General features: G+C 37.8%; 1 protein-coding gene across 3 annotated transcripts in view; it reads left to right on the top strand.

Moving 5' to 3' along the window:
- Positions 1 to 7,777: 7,777 nt before the first annotated feature.
- PEX6 (peroxisomal biogenesis factor 6) overlaps positions 7,778 to 20,505 on the top strand; it is a 26,319-nt gene continuing 13,591 nt past the window's right edge. For all 3 annotated transcript variants that reach the window (XR_011599731.1, XR_011599732.1, XM_070932302.1), the window contains exons 1-12: positions 7,778 to 8,704; positions 10,777 to 10,940; positions 11,757 to 11,840; positions 12,207 to 12,309; positions 12,990 to 13,126; positions 14,225 to 14,336; positions 15,262 to 15,470; positions 16,955 to 17,147; positions 18,225 to 18,301; positions 19,155 to 19,290; positions 19,898 to 20,103; positions 20,185 to 20,246. Coding sequence is in view for 1 of the 3 variants with exons in the window: in XM_070932302.1 (XP_070788403.1) it covers positions 7,778 to 8,704; positions 10,777 to 10,940; positions 11,757 to 11,840; positions 12,207 to 12,309; positions 12,990 to 13,126; positions 14,225 to 14,336; positions 15,262 to 15,470; positions 16,955 to 17,147; positions 18,225 to 18,301; positions 19,155 to 19,290; positions 19,898 to 20,103; positions 20,185 to 20,246 (2,410 nt within the window). In the remaining 2 variants the exon portion in view is untranslated. The remainder of the gene's footprint in view (positions 8,705 to 10,776; positions 10,941 to 11,756; positions 11,841 to 12,206; positions 12,310 to 12,989; positions 13,127 to 14,224; positions 14,337 to 15,261; positions 15,471 to 16,954; positions 17,148 to 18,224; positions 18,302 to 19,154; positions 19,291 to 19,897; positions 20,104 to 20,184; positions 20,247 to 20,505) is intronic.

Genomic DNA, 20,505 nt, shown 5'->3' with positions numbered 1-20,505 from the left:
GATTACCAGCCCTAGGATAAGACTCCCCACTTATTGAATATATATATTCCTGTGGTTTTACACATTACTTGACTACCAGGAAGCAATGTATGATCAGTTACCTCTTTATTGGGACTTAGCATTTATAATTAATATTAGACCTCAGAAGTTTCAAATTGTCTACTGGAAATTAAATTCTTATTCTTATAAAATACACCTAGGTTTATCGGCTACAACAGCCCTATTTGTCAAAATTTGTAGAAAGGGAATTACAGTATATGGACAATCAATGAATGAGATACAACCACCTTACTTGATCTCTCTGAATAAAAAAATAGAACTATTATTTTTGCTATGTCTTCATGCTAGAGATTCCATGACTCCATCATCCTGGGGGGAACTTATTTCAGTATATATTGCTGAAATGACTTGACCACCACAACAGACTTTGAAAATAAGGGCTGTCATAAGTCATAAAGCGAGACACTTTATAAGGCACAATGCGCCCAAGAGTTCAATTCCCAATAGAGAGATTTGAAGCATGTAGGATCTAAGGTTAACAATATGTTTGTCAGATGAGTCCCAATAAGAACAAACCAGTCATACACTGCCTTCTGGTGATCAGGAAATGAGTAAAACCATAGGAATATATATTAATAGTCTCCCCTGTGAGGCAGAACTTCTAGTATGAGGGCATGACAAAGATAACAGCTCTATCTCTGAAGGCTGAAAGCTCAGACAAGAAAAGTATATGCCACTTATGGATTGTCCACATACTGCAGGGCAGCATAAGAATAGACAAAACAGATCAAACTCTGTGACCCTGCCTTAAATAAGGAAATTCCTAAGAATAGCATGATTAAAAAGGTACTGCATCCTCAGAGATGTAGAGGAAGAAGTTCACAACTGGATGATATACTGTACATTGGGTTATCATGATTTACCCTTTTCAACGTGTCTGGCATTTTTGGATAAAAACCAAGATCAAAATATCACCCTGAGGTCCAAGATGCAGAAAAGTCAGCAAATATTAGAGTCGGGGGATCTAGCAAAGAGGAAATTTAAAAAAAAAGTCAAGTCAAGAGCTCCTGCTTGGTTGTGTAGAATAGTAATCAAAAGAATCAGAAATGTGCATTAATGCACAAATCTCACATTCTATCCACAGTCTTATGCCAATTCCTTTTTTGGCTGAATGTATATTCATATATTCATATATGAAAAGATGTAGAAAGAGAACTTCCTGATGCTCTGTAATGTCTATTCTTGTGGATATTAAGGACAGGATGTTGACAATCTTTGGAACATATTTATGGGTTTCTAAAATGCTTTGATCCCACTAATACTTCTTACAACCATCTCAATGGATGCTCTTGCTTGCTATGGCAAGCTTTCTCTTATTGGCTTGCATTACAGTAGCAGCTGCCACTTTTCTTGATGGATTTAAGTGTGCTTGGCTTTCATCCAAATATGGATACATAGGCAGCTCAGCAGTATCTGCTGGGTGGCTAGAAAATGATTGCATTATGCACGTTGCAAATCCCAAGGCCAGCCTGTCTCACATGTGCCAACCAATTATAAGGGTCCACAGGCAGTATAGTGTCTAGGGTGGATGAGCATTTGAAAACATCTTCCTCTTTCATGTATCCCATATGAATGTTGATCGTCAGTTTTAGAGCACTAAAGATATATCCAGATATCATCATTCCCTCCCACAAGAGACTAAAACCAACAGCTACCTAACTACCACATGCCAAATTGCTAGTCCCAATTATGGAAACAAAGGCTTCCCATGCCTGGCATGAAAAAACAAGCATCTGGCACGGAAGAGAACACCCTGCAAGCTGTATGGATTTGGGATGTTGGGGATACTTGTTCTTTTATGCTCAATACTTCCTTTTCTTTGCAGTGAACCTACTACATGCATTTACCAAGCAATTAATCTGACTGAGGAGGCCCTTGCCAATGCACTCTTCCATATGGATAGTGTTGATCCAACTGCCTACTGAAACTCCTTTGGCTAATGGATGATTTCCTGGCCAGAATGCAGATGGCCTGCAGCTACTTCAGTAGAACTCATAACATGGATTGGCTTTAAGATTGATGGCTTGATCATTTTGCATCTCCGAACTATTATTCACGAAACTAATAGAGATGGTGCTGTTTTAAGCATTCTGAATATGGCTTGGATCACATCTCTAAATATATGATTCTGGTAACCAGTCACCATGGATAGTTTGTGTAACTGATCTCCTCTTATTCTTTAATGTAGTTGGGACCCAGTTCCTGAGCATTAATTGGAATAATGGCTAATTTCCTGTCAGATCCCCAGACCTAGCCTTTGGAGGCTGATGAGAATACATATTTATGTTCAGGTGGTCAAGGGAGGCCAGGCACTAGGACACTATCATTATAGAATATACTGTAAATAGAATTTTTAAAGCCTGACAGTTTCCCTGCTCTTATATCAAAGAGAAAGGCAGATTTATCTTGAGTTTCTTTCTCATCTATTTTCTTTCCCAAAACTATATGGATCTTTACTTAATAATTTTTACATTTCTTCCTCAAGGTTATCTCCATATTCCTCAGAACAGGTTGCCATGGTACCATATATTTTCCAGCTGTATCTTCCCCCGACACATCTTTCTCTACACTCAGGCAAGGTTAGCAGGTGGCATCAGTGTTATGTTGGGAATCCTGACCAATCATTATCCTGAAGAGCATAACTTGTGAATGAGAAATGCAGTGAAATGTCAAATTTGCTTTGCTCTTAGAATATATAACACATTGATGGACAATTGCCTGTGAACAATTCCCAGCTATTTCCACAGTCAGCATGCAAAGTCCCTATTACTAACCCTTTGTGACCATTCCCATATTTTAATGGGGTTATTCAGAAGTTGTCACTGAGACTACCAAAAATCAGGTAATTATGAGAAGTATTAGTCCTTTGTATAACTAGAAGCTATTTGGGTAGAAAGATCACAAACAGGAAAACCTACACTTTCCAGGAAAAATTTTTTGGATGCCCCTTCTAATGAGCCACAGAAAGTGTAAATGATCAACCACAATGCCTCATTATTACTAATGCTATTACATTATGTGCTACTACAACTAGCACCTTCTCCTAAGCAGCCATTTGGCATGAATAAATACACTTCCTATTAGATTTTCTGTTAGATTGTACACAACTTGAATGTGATGAGTCAACGTGAGATAATGTCAAAGTAGGGCATGAAAAGGATGTATGCTTCAAGAGAAGGCTTTTAGTTAATAGGAAGTGTGCTGTGCCATGGTGTCAGAAAAGTATGGTCCTGAATATATAACAAACATCGACCCTACAGATATTGCATGGTGCTACAGGATTGATGGATGCATGAAGACATTCCAGAAAAGTGCTAATTCTTAAGGATGTATAACTGGAGATAGTCATAAACTGCCAAGAGTGTGTTATGCTATTCTCCTAAGCCTGATGCTCTAGTCAGGGATGTCCAGGTGAACTTGTGACATTCTGATGCTCTGGACCTCCCTGCTTGCAGGGAAGAAGAATGAAAATAGTATCCGTGGTTACCTATATACAGTAGATGGGAGCAAGGGGCCTCCTACAATTGTCACAACACCTGGTAGTAGAGTGAACATTTGGGCATCTGAATAAGCTTCACTGAGTGCCTTTGTCTTCAGACCTAGCCTTTGGAGGCTGATGAGTCCCTTCGGGAGAAGGGCGGGATATAAATTTAATAAATAAATAAATAAATAAATAAATAAATAAATAAATAAATAAATAAATAAATAAATAAATAAACAAACAAACAAACAATAACTTCTAGCCAATGCAATCCACATTTTGCTTGTATGTAGTTAGCATTTGGGCTATGTACTGAATTGTGGGCATGGACTGCCAAGGCTATGTTATGCTATCTAACACGTAAACCTGCTAATTCAGTTACGTGTCGAATAAAGCATCAATGTGTCCCGAGATGTATAAAACCCCTCACAGCAGAGCACAATAAAGTAAGCAAATTTAAAAAATTCAGTTCCTTTTTAAAAAAGCAAGTAATTACAGAATCTTGAAAATTGTGATAGGAGCTCCCCAATCTAATTCAATAAGCAGAACTGCCTTGGAATGTTTCAAACGTATTTTCTTAGCTTTCTGAAACCTGGACTAGGCTGCCATTTATGAGAATAGCTATTAATTAACTTCTCTCCTATCTTTTGGTTGTTTGGTCCAACTTTTCTCCTGTTACTTTCTCAGCTGTCCCACGGTCTCCTACAGGTTGCTAGTATGTGCCCTATTATTCTTCTCATTCTCCCATATTTCCCCCCTCCTCCTCTTCCCTTATGTAAGGCTTGAACAAAGCAGGAAGGTTACCTCCCTTGGTCTGAGTTTCTTGTCAATAAAGAAACTTTGTGTCTTCCGAGGTGTGGCTGTCCTTTTCTTTGTTTTGTTTTTCTGGCCAGATCAAAGGAAATGGTTGAAGAATGGGAGAGGAAAACTAACATTTGACATTTTATTAGAGAACCTTGAATACCATCTGCAAGGGATGGGTTTGAGGGAGTGGGGGAGAAATGAAGGAAAAATATACTGTAGGGTAGGTACAAATGAGATTGAGGAGATGGGGTAGCAAATGGAAGTGAATAATAGAAAGGGGTGCTGTCAAATGATAAGAAAACAGGATATAGGGACAGTGTGTAGATGTTACACATTTTGGGGTTTCTTAATGTTCAGAGCCAGTGCAAGCCTGGCCAAAGGGGAAGGGGTGATTTACATCCCAAACCTTTGTTTCCAAGGAACATAGGAGGGTGGAAGTAACCAAGGCAGAGGGATGGGTTGGATTCTGGATTCTACAAACAGTAGCACTATCCGATTAACCTAATCACCTGGAACAGGGGCCATTATTATTAGATAATTAATAGTTAATCTGGCTGGATGTGTTGTGTCAGTAGGAGCCATGTTTTCACTGATAATAATGTGACATAACTGTTCACCAAATAGACTAAAGCTAAAATCAGTCAAAGCACATTATAGGAACCATGGTGGCAGAGTGTTTAGAATGCTGTATTGCAGGACAACTCTGCCCACAACCAGGAGTTTGATCCTGACTGGCTCAAAGTTGACTCAGCCTTCTATCCTTCCAAAGGCAGTAAAATGAGGACTGAGATTGTTGGGGACAATATGCTGACATTTGTAAACCACTCAGAGGCTGAAAAGCACTATGGAGAGGTATGTAAGTCTAAGTGCTATTGCTATTGCTATTTCTATTGCTATTATAACGTGGCTTACTATGTGAATTCATTATGATGCTTTTGTTTAATCATGTTCTTCTGTCTTGAATTTTTTTACTGTTATGTTCAACACTCTAAATTTAAAAATAAAATCTATGTTGGGTATGTTATCTGTGCAACAGGAAGATAAACTAAACAATGCAATCTACACAGATGAACTGCATTATATAGCATATACCGGTACCTACTATATGGCAGGAAGCAAGAAGCATTATGTTTGGCTTGAAAGATAGCCTCTTATCCCTAGTTTGCATAGAATAATGTAATAATGTTTCAGGTATAATGAATTGCACAAATAAGCTGATAAACTACCGTAATTTAAAATCCTATCTATATTACTACAAAGTGTTATGTGAAAGATTTAATTGATCAAAGTCATGATGGGCAGCATAAACCAGTATCAGTAATGGTTATGGAAGATGGAAGATGGCTTAATATTAAAGAACACAAATTAACAAATGCAATGAGAGAAAAAAATAAATACATTATCTGTCTGAAATGAAGAGAAAAGATATAATCAATTTGAATGAAGATGGTCTGATCTTGTGGGGTGAATTGAGGAATACTTGCAATGAAGATATAAATTATGAATGAAAAGCTAAAAAGGATATTATTTGGATACGGTTTGCTTACAGAATAGCTATTCAGCTTTTCCGATATGTATGATGTTGATGTATGTCTAGTGGTTAAGGTGCCAGGCTAGAAACCAGAAAACTGTGAGTTTTAATCCCACCTTGGGCATGCAAGCCAGCTGGGTGACTTTGGGCCAGTCATATTCTCTCAGTCCAATTCATCTCAGAAGACTGTTGTGGGGAAAATAGGAGGAAGGAGTATTATGTTTATGTATGTTTGTTGCCTTGAGTTGTTTATATAAATAATAAAGGTGGGATAAAAGCAAACAAACAAGGACAATTCATTTTGTTAGTTGTTCCTTTAGCCACAGAAATGGCTAGTAATAAGAATATTTTACAACAACTACAGTTCCCTGCTGAGGTTGCCTTAATATTGCTACTACACCATGAGGTTTTCAAAGACCCCTTTCTGACTACTCCAATTTTCACAATTGAAATGCATGGAAATGTATGATGATGAACCTGAAACACTCCTTACAAGAGGACTTTCTAGAACAGGGGTCTCCAACCTTGGCAACTTTAAGCCTGGCAGACTTCAATTTAATTTAATTTAATTTAATTAATCATATTTCTATGCCGCAGCTAAGGGACTCTGGGCGGCTTACAACAAAAATAATAAAAACAACATAAATTTTTTTAAAGAAACATTATAAAAGCATTTTAAAAACATTAAAAACACATGCACACCATCTATGGCCAGATCTCGCAAGATTGAACAGCGAGATCAACGGCCCCAGGCCTGCCGGAAAAGCCAGGTCTTCACCGCTTTCTGGAAGGCCAATAGCAAAGCTGGCTGGGGAATTCTGGGAGTTGAAGTCCCCCAGGCTTAAAGTTTTATTTTTATTTATTTTATTTTGTCGAGTCGAGTACATATTTGATAATATACACAAGTTAAAGCATGAATTGAATACATAAAATGAATACAATTAAAGGGAATGTTAGAACAGGGACGGTAGGCACGCTGGTGCTCTTATGCACGCTCCTTACAGATCTCTTAGGAATGGGGTGAGGTCAACAGTAGACAGTTTTAGGATGAAATTTTGGGGGTTTTGGGATGAGACCAGAGTCAGGTAGTGCATTCCAGGCATTGACCACTCTGTTACTGAAGTCATATTTTCTGCAATAGAGTCTGGATCGGTTCACTTTAAGTTTATCTATTGTGTGCTGTGTATTGTTGTGGTTGAAGCTGAAGTAGTCATTGACAGGTAGGACATTGTAGCAGATGATTTTATGAGCTATGCTTGGTCATACCGAAGGCAGCGTAGTTCTAAATTTTCTAAACCCAGAATTTCAAGTCTCGTGGCATAGGGTATTTCGTTAGGAGCAGAAGAGTGGAGGACTTTGTGAAATATTCAATATAGGTTCAATTGTATTAATGTCCGATATGCAGTGCGGGTTCCAAACAGATGAGCTGTATTCAAGAATTGGTCTAGCAAATGTTTTGTATGCTCTGGTTAGTAGTGTAATATTACCCGAGAAGAAGCTACCCAAGATTAGGTTTACAACCCTTAATGCCTTTTGGGCGATGTTGTTAGAGTGGGCTTTGGCACTTAGATCCTAAAGATTAAACTAAGCTCCTGTTTTCATGGTGAGAGAAAGGCTTTAAGAAGTGGCAAGATTTACCCGGAAGTTATAAACTAAGAACACATCTTATTTTTATCCCTTTATCTATTCTGCGCTGCCGGCTCCAGCATTGCTTATACAGGTAGCCATTGGCATCTTTCCGTTCCCACGCCGATCAACTTTTTCGGTTGGGCGCTCGGGTAGAAAACCGGTTGGCTTCAGACCGGAAGTGCTTGGAACGGTGCGGGCTTTGCGCCTTTCTCTATGGCGGAGTGAAGTTTCCTTCGTTTCTTCTCTAGACTTTTACCCTTGGCTGCCTTTCCATGGCGGCGGGGGCGGCGGCGGTGCTCCGGAGCCTGGACGAGCCCGTTCCTCAGGACCTGCCACCGGCCACGGGGTTACTGGTGGCCCCGGCTAAGGGAGCGTGGACAACGGCCTGCCCGAGCGGCTTTCTAGTGTTGGCTGTACGGCCGGCAGGGACCAAGTTGCAGCCGATACTCTTGTGCGCGGCGCTACTGGAGGCAGAAGCCTCGGCAGCGCCGGAACTGTGGCTGAGCCGGGCCTTCCTGAGGCGGCTGGGACTGGTGGCGGGCAGGACCGTGAGGGTTTGGCCCGTGCGGAGGCCGCCGCTGCTCGGCTGGGTGTTGCTGGGCTCATCCGCGGCGGGAACCTCAGTGCGGGCTCCTCGACCATGGGCCGGCTCGAGCTCCAGCATCCTCGTACGGCGCGGCGAGATCCTACCCGGCTCGGGACTGCGCGTATTGGAGAGCCGACCGGCTCTTCAGGGACTGCTGGGCTTTGGCACTCGCTTGGCTGTGACGGAATGGCGAAGCTTCGTAGAGGGCCGGGACCGGAGGGACCTGCAGCCGCCTTTGGTTTCCGCTTGGGCGCGCGGCGGGGAGCGGCTGGTGGGGGCGCAGCGGGGCCACCCTGCTCTGTGGGGAGGAGACCCTGTGGCAGATCAGTCTCTCTGGGTGACCCCCGGCTGCTTGCACAGCCTGGGCCTCTTCCAAGGAGAATGGGTGCTACTGAGGAGGCGCGAGGGAGACTTGCCGGGGTGCACGTCCCCTCGTTTGGCCTCTGTGCAAGTTCTCAGACCCCAGTGGTATTTCCCGCATGGAGAGAACGATGACGGGCACCCGCAAGCCGCAAGTGCGGACGCCTTTCCGAACGAGAGTGCACTGATTCCTGCCAGTCTGGCTTTCAATCTCTCCTGCGATCCTTTGGAAGGGAACGTCCTGACGATCCAGGTGGGCGTTGCTGAACGATAGAATTGCGAATACCTGTTAGTAGGGTGCAGAGCAAGTTAGGCAATTGATCTATCTAGTATTATGTGATTAACTATGGGCTTAGAGCAGGGGTGGGCAAATATGGCCCCTTTATGACCTGTGGACTTCAACTCCCAGAATTCCTGAGACAGCTTTACTGTCTCAGGAATTCTGGGAGTTGAAGTCCACAGATTGTAAAAGGGCCACATTTGCCCACCCCTGGCTTAGAGCAGTAGTGGGATTCAAGTAATTTAACAACTGGTTCTCTGCCCTAATGATTTCTTCCAACAACCAGTTTGCCAAACTGCTCAGAAAGTTAACAACTGGTTTTCCCGAAGTGGTGCGAACTGGCTGAATCCCACCACTGGCTTAGAGTAGCATAAATGTCACTGAATTTTAGATCAGTGGATCCCATCTTGAGACACTGATGGTAAACCTTTTGAGCTCCTCAAAAATTTGGGAAATGCCTAACTTGACAGCTTTTTCTCAAGTTTCAAAACATGAATAGATTTGTTTGTAATCCAGGATTTCCCAAATGTTCAGGTATATAGTACTTCCCTTGGGGTGGCCAAGACTGAGCCCAGGCGAGATTCAAAGAACTTTTTAGTTTCATTGTTAGAATAAATCCACCTTTCCTAAAGTTTCGTTGTATTGTTTTCATAGTTCAATTTTGTTTATTTTGGTATTTGGATTTTTAGGGAAGGTGCATACTTTTAAAGGAGGTGTGATGGCAAAAGGTTTAGGAACTCCTGGTCTAATCATTTTCTTAGGTTAGGTTCTTTCTGGCAACCCACTTCCCAATATACAAGCCATTAGTAAACCTGCCTTAAAAAACAAATACAAAAGCCCATATAGCATTTAACAAGTGTTTTGGAAAGTGTCAAATCAAGCATTGTGTGGACAGATTCTTCTAAGGAAGCCAGAGTTCATGCCAGAAAGATCATGGAATGGCTGCAGGAGAAAGTCTCAGATAGTAAAGAGGAGGTTGGCAGATGATGGCTTCCTGTTGCTTTATTTACAAGATGAACAAGATTTATAAAGCTTTGAAAAAAATGCCCCTATTTTTGTAAATCACAAATTATTGTCATAAATATTCCAAAACAGATATATATTTTGATGATCAGGTGTTATCTTTAAGTTGAATTGGGGAGAAGTCTGGATTTTTCTCCTACTTTAGATACATGGGAATAGAGGAATGGCAGGGATCTATTGAACAGTGAAGTGTGGGATGAAGGGAGGAGAGGACATAGGAATCTCTCATATTGCAGAAAATTCCATTCTGCTGAATGACCATAGCTTTGGATATGATACAGGTAGTCCTCAATTTACAACAGTTCATTTAGTGACTGTTCAAAGTTACAACAGCACTGAAAAAGTGACTTATGACCATTTTCCACACTTACGACCATTGCAGTATCCTTATGGTAATATGATCAAAATTCAGATGCTTGGCAACTGATTCATATTTATGATGATTGCAGTGGTTCATGTGATCATCTTTTGGGACCTCAAGCAAAATCAATGGGGAAACCAGATTCACTTAATTGTGTTATTAATTTAACAACTGCAATGATTTACTTAACAACTGTGGCAAGAAAGGTCATAAAATGGGGCAAAATTCACTTAACAATTGTCTTGCTTAGCAAAAGAAATTTTGGGCTCAATTGTCATAAAGTCGATTACTTGTATTTTGCAGCAGGCCGATTTATATTTCTGGTAATATTTTGAAAGCTGAAGAATTAAAAGCATATTTCATAGACTAGAATTAATTTCATTAGGTGTTATCATGGGTTTTTAGAATAATTAACTTAGAAATGAAGAGATGAAAGGGGTCATTTAGGATGTTAAGTTCCAAGCACTTTATTTTGCAAGGAGGGAGTCATAAATTGCCAGGGCTTAGAAAAATGAAATGTAGTAGACAGTTACAATCATTATTAAGATTAAATGTGAAAAGAATTGATATCTTGCAGGTTGCTATAAAGTAATATTAATTTAATCTCCTAGCTATTAAGCACATATAGCATAATTAGAATATGGCTAATTGTCCTCTATAGAGATATGGGGAAGCTGCTGGTGTGCAAGAGATAAAAGGAAGTCGATCTTTGCTATCTGTGCCACCCATTGCCAAAGAACTACACATAGAAATTGTGACTTCACCAACCTACAACACCAGAGGAATCTATGATCAAATTCTTTATCAGCACTTTCAAACTCCCAGGTTAGCCTATTAGTAAAGATAACAAGTTGACTTTTGATCCATTTTGAGATAATCTTGCTCTTATTTTTTACTTAATAAGCATACTGAACAGGGTATATATGGTCTTACTGTACATGTCAGTTAATTTTTTTTCAGAGTTATCCTAGACAACGCTACTATTTAGTTTTTTTCTGTTTTGTGTGCCTGTAGATGCATGTTCTAAATTATTATCTAATAGAAATTACTCAAAAATTCTCCCTTTTTCTGCAGCCAATAATGCTAATTCCAAAGCATGTTTAATGTTCTTTCCAGAAACCTACATTATAAATTGAACGTAAACTGCTGGTCCTATTTGCTTTTTTCTATATTTTTCCTTTGTACATTGTTAACAACTTGATATCATTATGTGATTTAAATTCAGCAGTATTTCATTCTCTAGAAAAGATTTCCCTTATTGATTATAATTTTCTATAGCAAATCTTAATCTAATAAAGAAAGATAATTCCACATTTGAGAAGCATGTATTCACTGATGTTATTATATTGTTTATTCAACAGAAATTGAAATATTTCAATCATTTCTTTTAGTCCATTGCTATATCATATATATCTATATCTTTATTTATCTATCTTCATTCATTCATTCATTCATTCATTCATTCATTCATTCATTCATTCATTCATATTCCTTGGGTATTTACCCGAAAAGAAGAGTTACAGGATCATATAGCTTTAAAATGAAGGGATTGTCTTAGATTCACTGGGAATTAAAAAAAGGCAGAGAGGGAGAGAAGGAGTTGGCTTCAATATAATTCTTCATTATAGATATTTTTTACAGGCTTGTACAAGAGAATGATATTCTTTGTCTCCCAACTGTTGGACATCCTGAATTCTTAGAAGAAAATTCAACAAAGTTTATCAGGTATGTTATTGTCAAAAGCTAAATGGGCTACCTACTCTTAATATCTGCATTATCAGTTTGGATTTCTTTGAAATAGTGTTTTGGAAGAACTGACATAGAATGTTGAAACTTGTTCTGGATTTTGGTATACTACAGTGATTTTAGAAATTAGATATTCCAAGCTAGAAAATGATAATGGCGGTAATAAGTGAAATGTGATGACAATTGCAAAACTGTTAAAAACTTGCGCCCTCACAAAATTTAATTCCAGTTATACTTGTTGCTGATTTTGAAATCTACAACAGGAATAACTGGAATAATTAAATGTTGTAATGTAAAATGTCAGATATGTAGTTCCAAATTATAACTCATTTGTTCTTTCCTTAGATGGCCAGAGCTCTGCTTTAGGGTGAAAAGAATATTACCAGCAGAGAAAATACAGCAAAGTGTAGGGTATTTAGCTGATACTCAGAATACTTCTTTATTCCTGGTAAGTTAGTAAGAATACATAAAATAAAGAGCTTTTGGATGTCTTGTTTGCAAGTGTCTGTGGTGCTCTTAGCTTAATTTTAATATTTATTTGAAAACTGCTCAATTCTTACAGTGGGGTCTGAATTTTGCTCAGGAGCAAGACTGGGAAGTATTAGATAAAAAAACTCACTTCAGCTCTTCCTCTCCACAACCGTTTTAGAATTGCCACTACTGACATGCAGCTTCTTGTATACTTTCTTATATACCTACAAGAAATATGGACTTAGACAAAAATGTCCCCTTTTTTGGAGCATAAAATGATAGTAGATATAAAAACATAAGAAAAATGTAATGCTTATCAGTGGGATCTCTTTTTACTTCCAAAGTTTAGCTTCTTACAAAACTATAGACCAGTGATGGCTAACCTTTTTGCCATTGCGTGCCAAAAGCTGGGGGAGTGCGGGGTAGTCGCAGGCATGCCCACACCCATAATTCTATGCCCCCTGCCCCCTACACACAAACGTGTGCCTCCCCCATGCCCCCCCCCACTTTTGGCATGTGATCACAGCTATAGACCATTTCTCTTTCCCTTTGGTTAAAATTTGGCAGGGCTGTTAGCATCAAAGGTATTCACAGAAATAGTTTCTCTGCTTTTATGAATCTGGTTGAGAAAACAGGTGTTATTGCCTTACCTTTTAGGTAGGTTCTACAAACAGTGCTATTCCATCTTTTCCATCTCATAATGGCTGTAGTTTTTGGAGCAGTTTGTCTCCTGCTGGGCTTTGCAGTACAGTGAAACAGCTCTGTGACATCCTTGGCCCTCATTTACACAATAGGTAAGTCATCTGTGGATTTGAATTCTACCATGTAGTAGTGTTCCATTCCCCCCCCTCCGCTTTGTACTCCCTCATTGTGGTAGTGGAAGGGAATGAAAAATGCTAGGAATGTATGCCAGTATATAATCCAGCAGGATGTGATGGTCATCCAAGGTTCCCAGCTAAAGCAAGCTGCTAATTGGATAGCAGCCATATAGAAAGATGTTGGAGGTGGATGATCATTTTAGTGACAACAACAAAGACATTATTTGGGGACTTAGATTGTTGGGGGCAATATGCTGACTCTGTAAACTGCTTAGAGAGGGCTGTAACGCATTGTGAAGCGGTATATAAGTGCTATTTCTAAGTGCTATTTCATACTGTTTCTTTTGTAAACTTTACAAAGAGTAGTGATGTTTTTGAATTTTGGTATTAGAGAATATTATTGGGAATAATTAGTGTTCTTTATATAATTTGATAATTTGAGCATGGTCATTTGTGCCTCTGGACTGATTTGTATGATGATGGATTCTCTGTAATATTTTCTGAAGAATTCCATAATGCTCAGAAAAGTAAACAGAAAAGAAGATAACATCTAATAGTAAAAATTAGAGTGGTGATAGATGTATTGTTGGAAGACTTGAGGGACCAGTTTTCTCCTGGAAATCTATGCAACTGGTAAGAGTTGATAGTGGCTTGATGGCACATAATCAACCAATAAAGATAGTAATAGGTTTGTGATTATAGTTTTTTGTTGTTTCCTATTGTGATATTTGAGGAGTCTGAAAACTGAAAATTTTACTCTCTCTCTGAAGCATAAGGTTCTTTGACTGACATTTATGCAAAATACTTATATGCGCCATTTTAAAATCATAACACTAAATGGATTGTTTAGTATATAAGAAATGCTGTGAAAATATGAAACCTCAGCTATTGCTTACTTGTATGTAACAGTGAGAAAAGAGCTGGTGTTTTCCAGATTCTTTTCTTTAAGATGAATGAAATTTTCATTAACTCTTAGAGCTCTTCCATTTGTATGTTCTTGCAGTCTCCCTCTTCTTCCTTTTTGAATTAAAATTATGCCATGATTTTTTTTAAAAAATATTTTCTATGTTTCAGAGAAACCCTCCTAAATGGATCTGGAAGTATTCTTCTTTCAGGACCCAGTGGTGTGGGGAAAATTACAGCTGTTAGAGCTGCCTGTAGCCGTCTCAATCTTCATTTCTTCAAGGTAATTTTAGAATGATAAATATATTCAGAATAAAGTGCTGAAAGAACATTTTTGTACTTTCAAAAAGAAATGTGCTTTTCAGTCCATTAACATTGAAAGAAGAGTGATTTCTCTACAGTGTTTCTCTGAGCTGAACACTCTTCAGCTTGGTCTTGCTACGTATCTTTCAAATGCTTCTGGACTATAGTTTTTAATAATTCTCAATTTCAACTTTAATAACTCTTTTTCAACTTCACTGTCTGTCATTGCTTGCATGCAAAATTTTACCTTTCTTAATAATCCCCTCCCAGGGTTTTTCCTTCTTTCCATTTCCTCTCTTTTAACTCTTCTCCTTGGCACCCAGTTTTCTTCTCTTTATCCAGTTCAGCAATCCTTTCCTGTCCCACATCTAAATCCTGTTTGTTTCTTTCATTTTTGACAAAAACAACGAATACATGTGTGCATACTTCTGTGCTTCTGTTTATGAGAGTAGTTTGTTCATGAAAATGATTATTTTATGCTAGTGATGTGCAAAACATTTTGATTTCAAGTGTTTTGAGTATAAATATTGTAAGTTTCTGAATTTTACCTTTTTTAAAAAATGTAACTGCTATTCCAAACATCTTGGATGTGCCCCAAGTGCATCCATTTCCAAACCCAAAATGTTTCCAAAATGCTTGAAAAAGCAGTCTGCCCTGAGATGGAAGTTTTGTGAAATTTCAAACTTGAAATTGTTATAATTGAATTGTTTTGCATAGCTTAGCTCTAGTCTACGCAAATGTAGAACAACTTAATTTTATAAATGAGATACTTTATTAATTTTAATTGGTGGAATTATCTTATTTTCTATATGTTTTTGTACTGATTGAAACTGATCCACTATTATAGTTTTATCTTTATTTTTACATGGCATCTTCTTTATCTCTGCCATCTGACTTCATGCTAGGTGAATTGTGTTGCTTTGTGTGGTGATACAAGTGGATCTACAGAAGTAAAACTACATAATGCCTTCTCAGAGGCGGAGCTTTATAGTCCTTGTGTCCTGCTGTTGAAAGATGTAGAGCTGCTGGGAAGAGATCGTGATGGATTTGGGGAAGACTCCAGGGTCATTCTTGCATTAAGGCACCTTCTTTTGGAAAGAGAGATAAATACTAGGTATGTACTATTTTATCTCTGGAAGATTCCCATCATTATGGTTCTACGATGAATTTAACTATATCTCAATGGCTCAAAGTTGACTCAGCCTTCCATCCTTCTGAGGTCAGTAAAATGAGAATCAGATTCTTGCAGTGAGGGTGGGGGCAATATGTTAATTCTCTAAACTGCTTAGAGAGGACTCTAAAGCACTGTGAAGCAGTATATAAGTCTAAGTGCTATTGCTATTCAGAAAGTGCTGAAAACTGAGATTTTTACTATAAAGCAGTAGACTATTTTTACTATTAATTTAGTTAATAGCTTTAGCTTTTAATATTCTAATCTTTTAAAAATAATTGTAATAATGTGATAAAATAAGAATAAACACATATAAGTGGCATTAGTATAATTCATTTTTGTAAATAGTGAATAGGAATGCACACAAATCCACTATATGATTTTTTCATATTTCAGAAATCCTAGCAGAAAGCTGTGTATATTATTAGCAGTTGGATAATAGAATTGCCACCCTTTTTCTCTGTCTTCTAATAAACCTTAAAATCTATTAGAAACTCAATTTTATATTCAACCAAGCATCTACAAAGACTGCAAGATTAACCATATTTCAGTAAGTTGGAAAATGATTCCAAACTGATTTTCAAACTGATTCAAAGGCTCCCTGATCAACCTAAGGCCAAATTGAAGGCCAGATCTACTGTATCTTTGTTTGGATTTTTTCCCAATGTGATAAAATTGAATAACTTTTCAGAATCAGTAGTCCATTTTGGAAAAATAGCAAACTTCAAGCAAGCAAATGGTGGTGTTCTGGGCCTTGTACCTTTAAAAATATATTTTTTAAAATTCTTGATGATTTCCTTTACTAGAAATTGAATGGAATTTGTAGGTTGAATAACTCAAATAGTACTATGTTTGCCAGGTTTCATACCTTCATGAGCTCTTGGGCTAAACCAGCTTTTCCAGTTTGGAAAATTTAAGAACAAAACATGTTTTTTAATGTAAATTATTTATGTGAAAATGATACATTCCACTGTAACTTCCCTATGTAAGAAACCTGTAAAATTTCAGAAGGAATTCTGAGCAAGAGACATAACAAAATAATTTTTAAAAATGTAATAGGACAGTGTTGAATTGAATTAAGCATATATTTACATGATTTCTATTTTTCCTTCTCTATCTTGAAATTGTTCTTATAAAAAACAATGGAGAGAAATGTATACATTCTTATAAAATACAGTCTAAAGATATTTTGAATTCTGCATTCCTAATGTGGCTTCAGGAAGGTTCAGTCTGATCCCTGTTTTCTCATCTGAATCTAATCCGATTTGATTTGAAATTTGATTTGGATTAAAATAGTGGTCTTTTATAACTACAGAAATGATGTCACAAATCATGTAAATTATTGGGATAAAGTCCATGGTATTTCTTTTCTAGCTCCTATACTGCAGCTATGAAATGTTTAAGCACATTTGTATGTTTCTTAACAGTTATCCTGTGCTGGTGGTAGGCACAACAAGTAAACTTGCAGATGTTCCTTCAGATGTGCAAACAGCATTCCTTCATGAGGTGAAAATTGAAACACCAACTGAAGAGCAGAGGAAGGCCATTCTTAGCATGCTAACACAGAATTTTCCACTGGGCAAAGAAGTAAGCCTGACCAAGCTAGCCCAGCAGAGTGCGGTGAGTGATTGTTAATGCAGTAGCTAGATAGAAAAGACAAAGAATAAGGGGGATCTAGATTTGATATCTCAAAATGTCATAGGATGGTTTGGTTATTGTAACTCATTAGGATTATCTTTTTCAGGTAGAATTTGCCTGCCCAAACAATTTAGCAGGGAAGGATGACTCTGAGCATCCACCCAGAAAAAGATTGTGGTTAGGACCCCCAAAAATGACATTCTTGGTTACATTCCCCTCTATGGAACAGATTGCCCCTTAAAGTCAAATGTGCCTTTATTCTGACACCTTTATATAAAATGGTGAAATTAGTCTTCACAGCAGTGTTCAGATAGCACAATGAGACCATTGGTAGCAATTTAATAATTTTAAATAGTTTTATTATAATAAACATTATAATATATCTAGTATCATACTAATAATTATAATGTCCGATAGTTTAAACTGTGCTTGTCTATTTTATATATTTTCTCCTTATTGTAATTAAGTTCGTAGAATTATAAGGATTTGTAAATAATAATATATGTATAAACATAATCCATAATTGTAAACATTTGCACAAACAGGGTTTTCCCTGAAAGTTAGTGATGAATAAACAGCCTGGATTATAAAATAGTACAGTCCTGATGTGTGGATTTTAGCTCTCAGAATTTTACCTTTGATCTTGTTGGCTTAGAACGGGTGTCAAACTCACGGCGGTGTCACATAACATATCGGGACTTTTTCCCTCTTCGCTAAATCAGGTGTGAGCATGGCCCGGGTGTGACACATCTGGTTCATGGGCCACAAGTTTGACAGCCCTGGCTTAGAAATAATGACATGCATAGTGACATCTTTTTAATTATTTCTGTTATAAGTACTTTCAACCAATATAAGTATTACCTCTGTTACTTCATTTATATGCTCACACAATGTGTTAAGGGAATAGAAAGAATTTTATCTGCTTTGGCTTTCACACAGCAATTCATACAGACTACATTTACCATGCAGAGAATGAAATATCTTCATTCATTCATTTCAGAATTCTTTGTCTGTTTGTCATGGGACTTGCTGCACCAATATTTTAATCCATGTTTTCAGGGCTTTGTTCTAGGAGATTTCTGTGCTTTACTTTCCCACAGCAGCCGTGCTGCCTGTACAAGGATGCAGAATTCAAGGTACTGGAATAAAATATTTTCTGGCTTCTGAGCATTTAAATAGTAACTGTAAATGTAAATATGTCTATTTTGACACATTAATATGTGACATTAAACTAAGTGTGGTTGGAATGGGGTATCAGTTTTCAAACTATTTGTAGCAATAGGGAAGAATTTGACTTTCTATTTATGTCAAGTTTTATTATTAATATTTTACTGAGAAGACTTTAATAACATTATACTGAATGCATATTTGGGGGTAAAAGCATACTACCTTTCAAAGCATGTAAATAAACTTCTACATTCTTCTTGTTGTCGGTCCCTATTTGCAGCCATAGTTTCTAGATCTGTAATGGTTACTACAGCTTGGGAAGAACTCCTTGTCTGCTCTTTCACTGACAGTGTGATAGATTCAGGAAATGCAGATGGAGGCTCAGACAGCTGAGGAAAGTGTTTAGAGAAGCTGCATTGAGCCTTCTGGGGACATGGCTGCTTGGTTTCTTTGAGGAGAGTGCTTAACTCACACCTATTTTATTTGAAAATTACATCTTTTGCTTTGTAAATCCATCTGATGCTTGTTTAGCATCTTGTAATGAACATGATATCAGACTTATTGGATGTCAGTGCAGTAGCTTTCCATTCAGTTCTAGAGTTTTAAACTGCTGGATCCGTCCAGTCATCTTTGGGCAGCATGTTTATTGAGATACTCAATCATCCAGGCCATGGTTGACCCAAAGTTGGATTTTCTTGGTTTTCTTGAAAACATTTTCAAAGGAAAAAAAACCCAAGAAAGTCCAGTTGCCTTTTGGAAAACCTCCTTGGGTATATCTTTGGGCAGCATTGGGACTGTTGACGCTTTCTATGCCTTCTTCAGCAGCTTCCCAGGGGGACCAAATGAAGAGGACGAATATGATTTTTATGCTGCTGGTTTCCCTCTTCTTGCAGAAGATTTCAGTGTTGCACTAGATAAACTTCATGATGCTCATTCACAGGCAGTAGGAGCCCCAAAGGTATGACTCTTAATAAGTACAAGGCAAAGTATGATCCCCTAATAAATATAAAAAACATACCAACACTTACATTCCATCTTGATTTGATGAATGGTTGTAATAAATGGTGTATGTTTCAAAATAAAGAGAAACTGGAGGGCTTTTGGGTTCTTGGTAACATATTTATAAAACTTTAGAGTTATAGTTGTAAAGAGCCAAAAAAAGCAATTTAATCAATACAATAGCCAATCATAAATTTTAAAAATCAAATGAAGAGTACAAGTACAGAAAAAATAGGCAATTTGCTATAAAGTGTAGGAAAAAATAAATTAATTGCTATCTATAAATTTTCCAGCACTTTTTATTAAAATTTGCTTTGCTTTTTGATTTTAAGGGAATTGCTGGTAAATATAAGGCATATGATACAAAAGCCACAGTATTTCATGTGAAAACTACTCTTCAGAGACCTTGAGGCGTCTTTCAGAGGGAGAGATAGGGTAGTGTGCAATAGTTGTGGTTCTGTAGAAATAAAAATAGTGTCTTGTGATCTTTGAAGGCATCATAACGTTTGATTTAGGGTTGGGTATATAATAGCACTGGCAAGTTTTAAGTCTTTTGTCTTCTGCAGATTCCCTCTGTCTTCTGGCAAGATATTGGAGGGCTTCAGAATGTGAAAAAGGAAATCCTGGACACCGTTCAGCTTCCATTGGAACACCCAGAGTTATTGTCTTTAGGCCTTCACCGCTCTGGCCTTCTGCTCTATGGTCCTCCTGGAACAGGGAAGACATTGCTAGCTAAAGCAGTAGCAACAGAGTGTACTATGACTTTCCTCAGGTGGGTTTTGTGATATAAGTTGTCAGGAGAGTTTGGAAATTGCACTATTGGAATAACTAACCCTGTATTTTTTCATTTCAGTGTAAAGGGCCCTGAACTTATTAGCATGTATGTTGGGCAGAGTGAAGAAAATGTCCGTGAAGGTAAGTGTGAAGCCATAGTGTTTACATGGAGGGCTTAGATCTGTGGAGAAGCTTCCTTTATAGCCAGGCTAGCATAGAAAATAATTCTCGCAAATCACTCCAACCTGAAACAATATCCATATTTTTGTGGCTATTGCATTTATGCATGTATATAATCTTGTAAGTGCGTACACATATCCAAATGTGTTTATGCAGATCACTAGTAACTGTAATAGAAATGGGAATAAGATGAGAATTTATCTTGGGCCTGGATGAAGAG

This window comes from Pituophis catenifer, unplaced genomic scaffold, assembly GCF_029215685.1.
Source record: "Pituophis catenifer annectens isolate HBS135680 unplaced genomic scaffold, rPitCat1.0.hap2 SCAF_1, whole genome shotgun sequence".
Taxonomy (NCBI): Eukaryota; Metazoa; Chordata; class Lepidosauria; order Squamata; family Colubridae; genus Pituophis; species Pituophis catenifer.
This window is presented reverse-complemented; position numbering and strand designations above follow the sequence as displayed.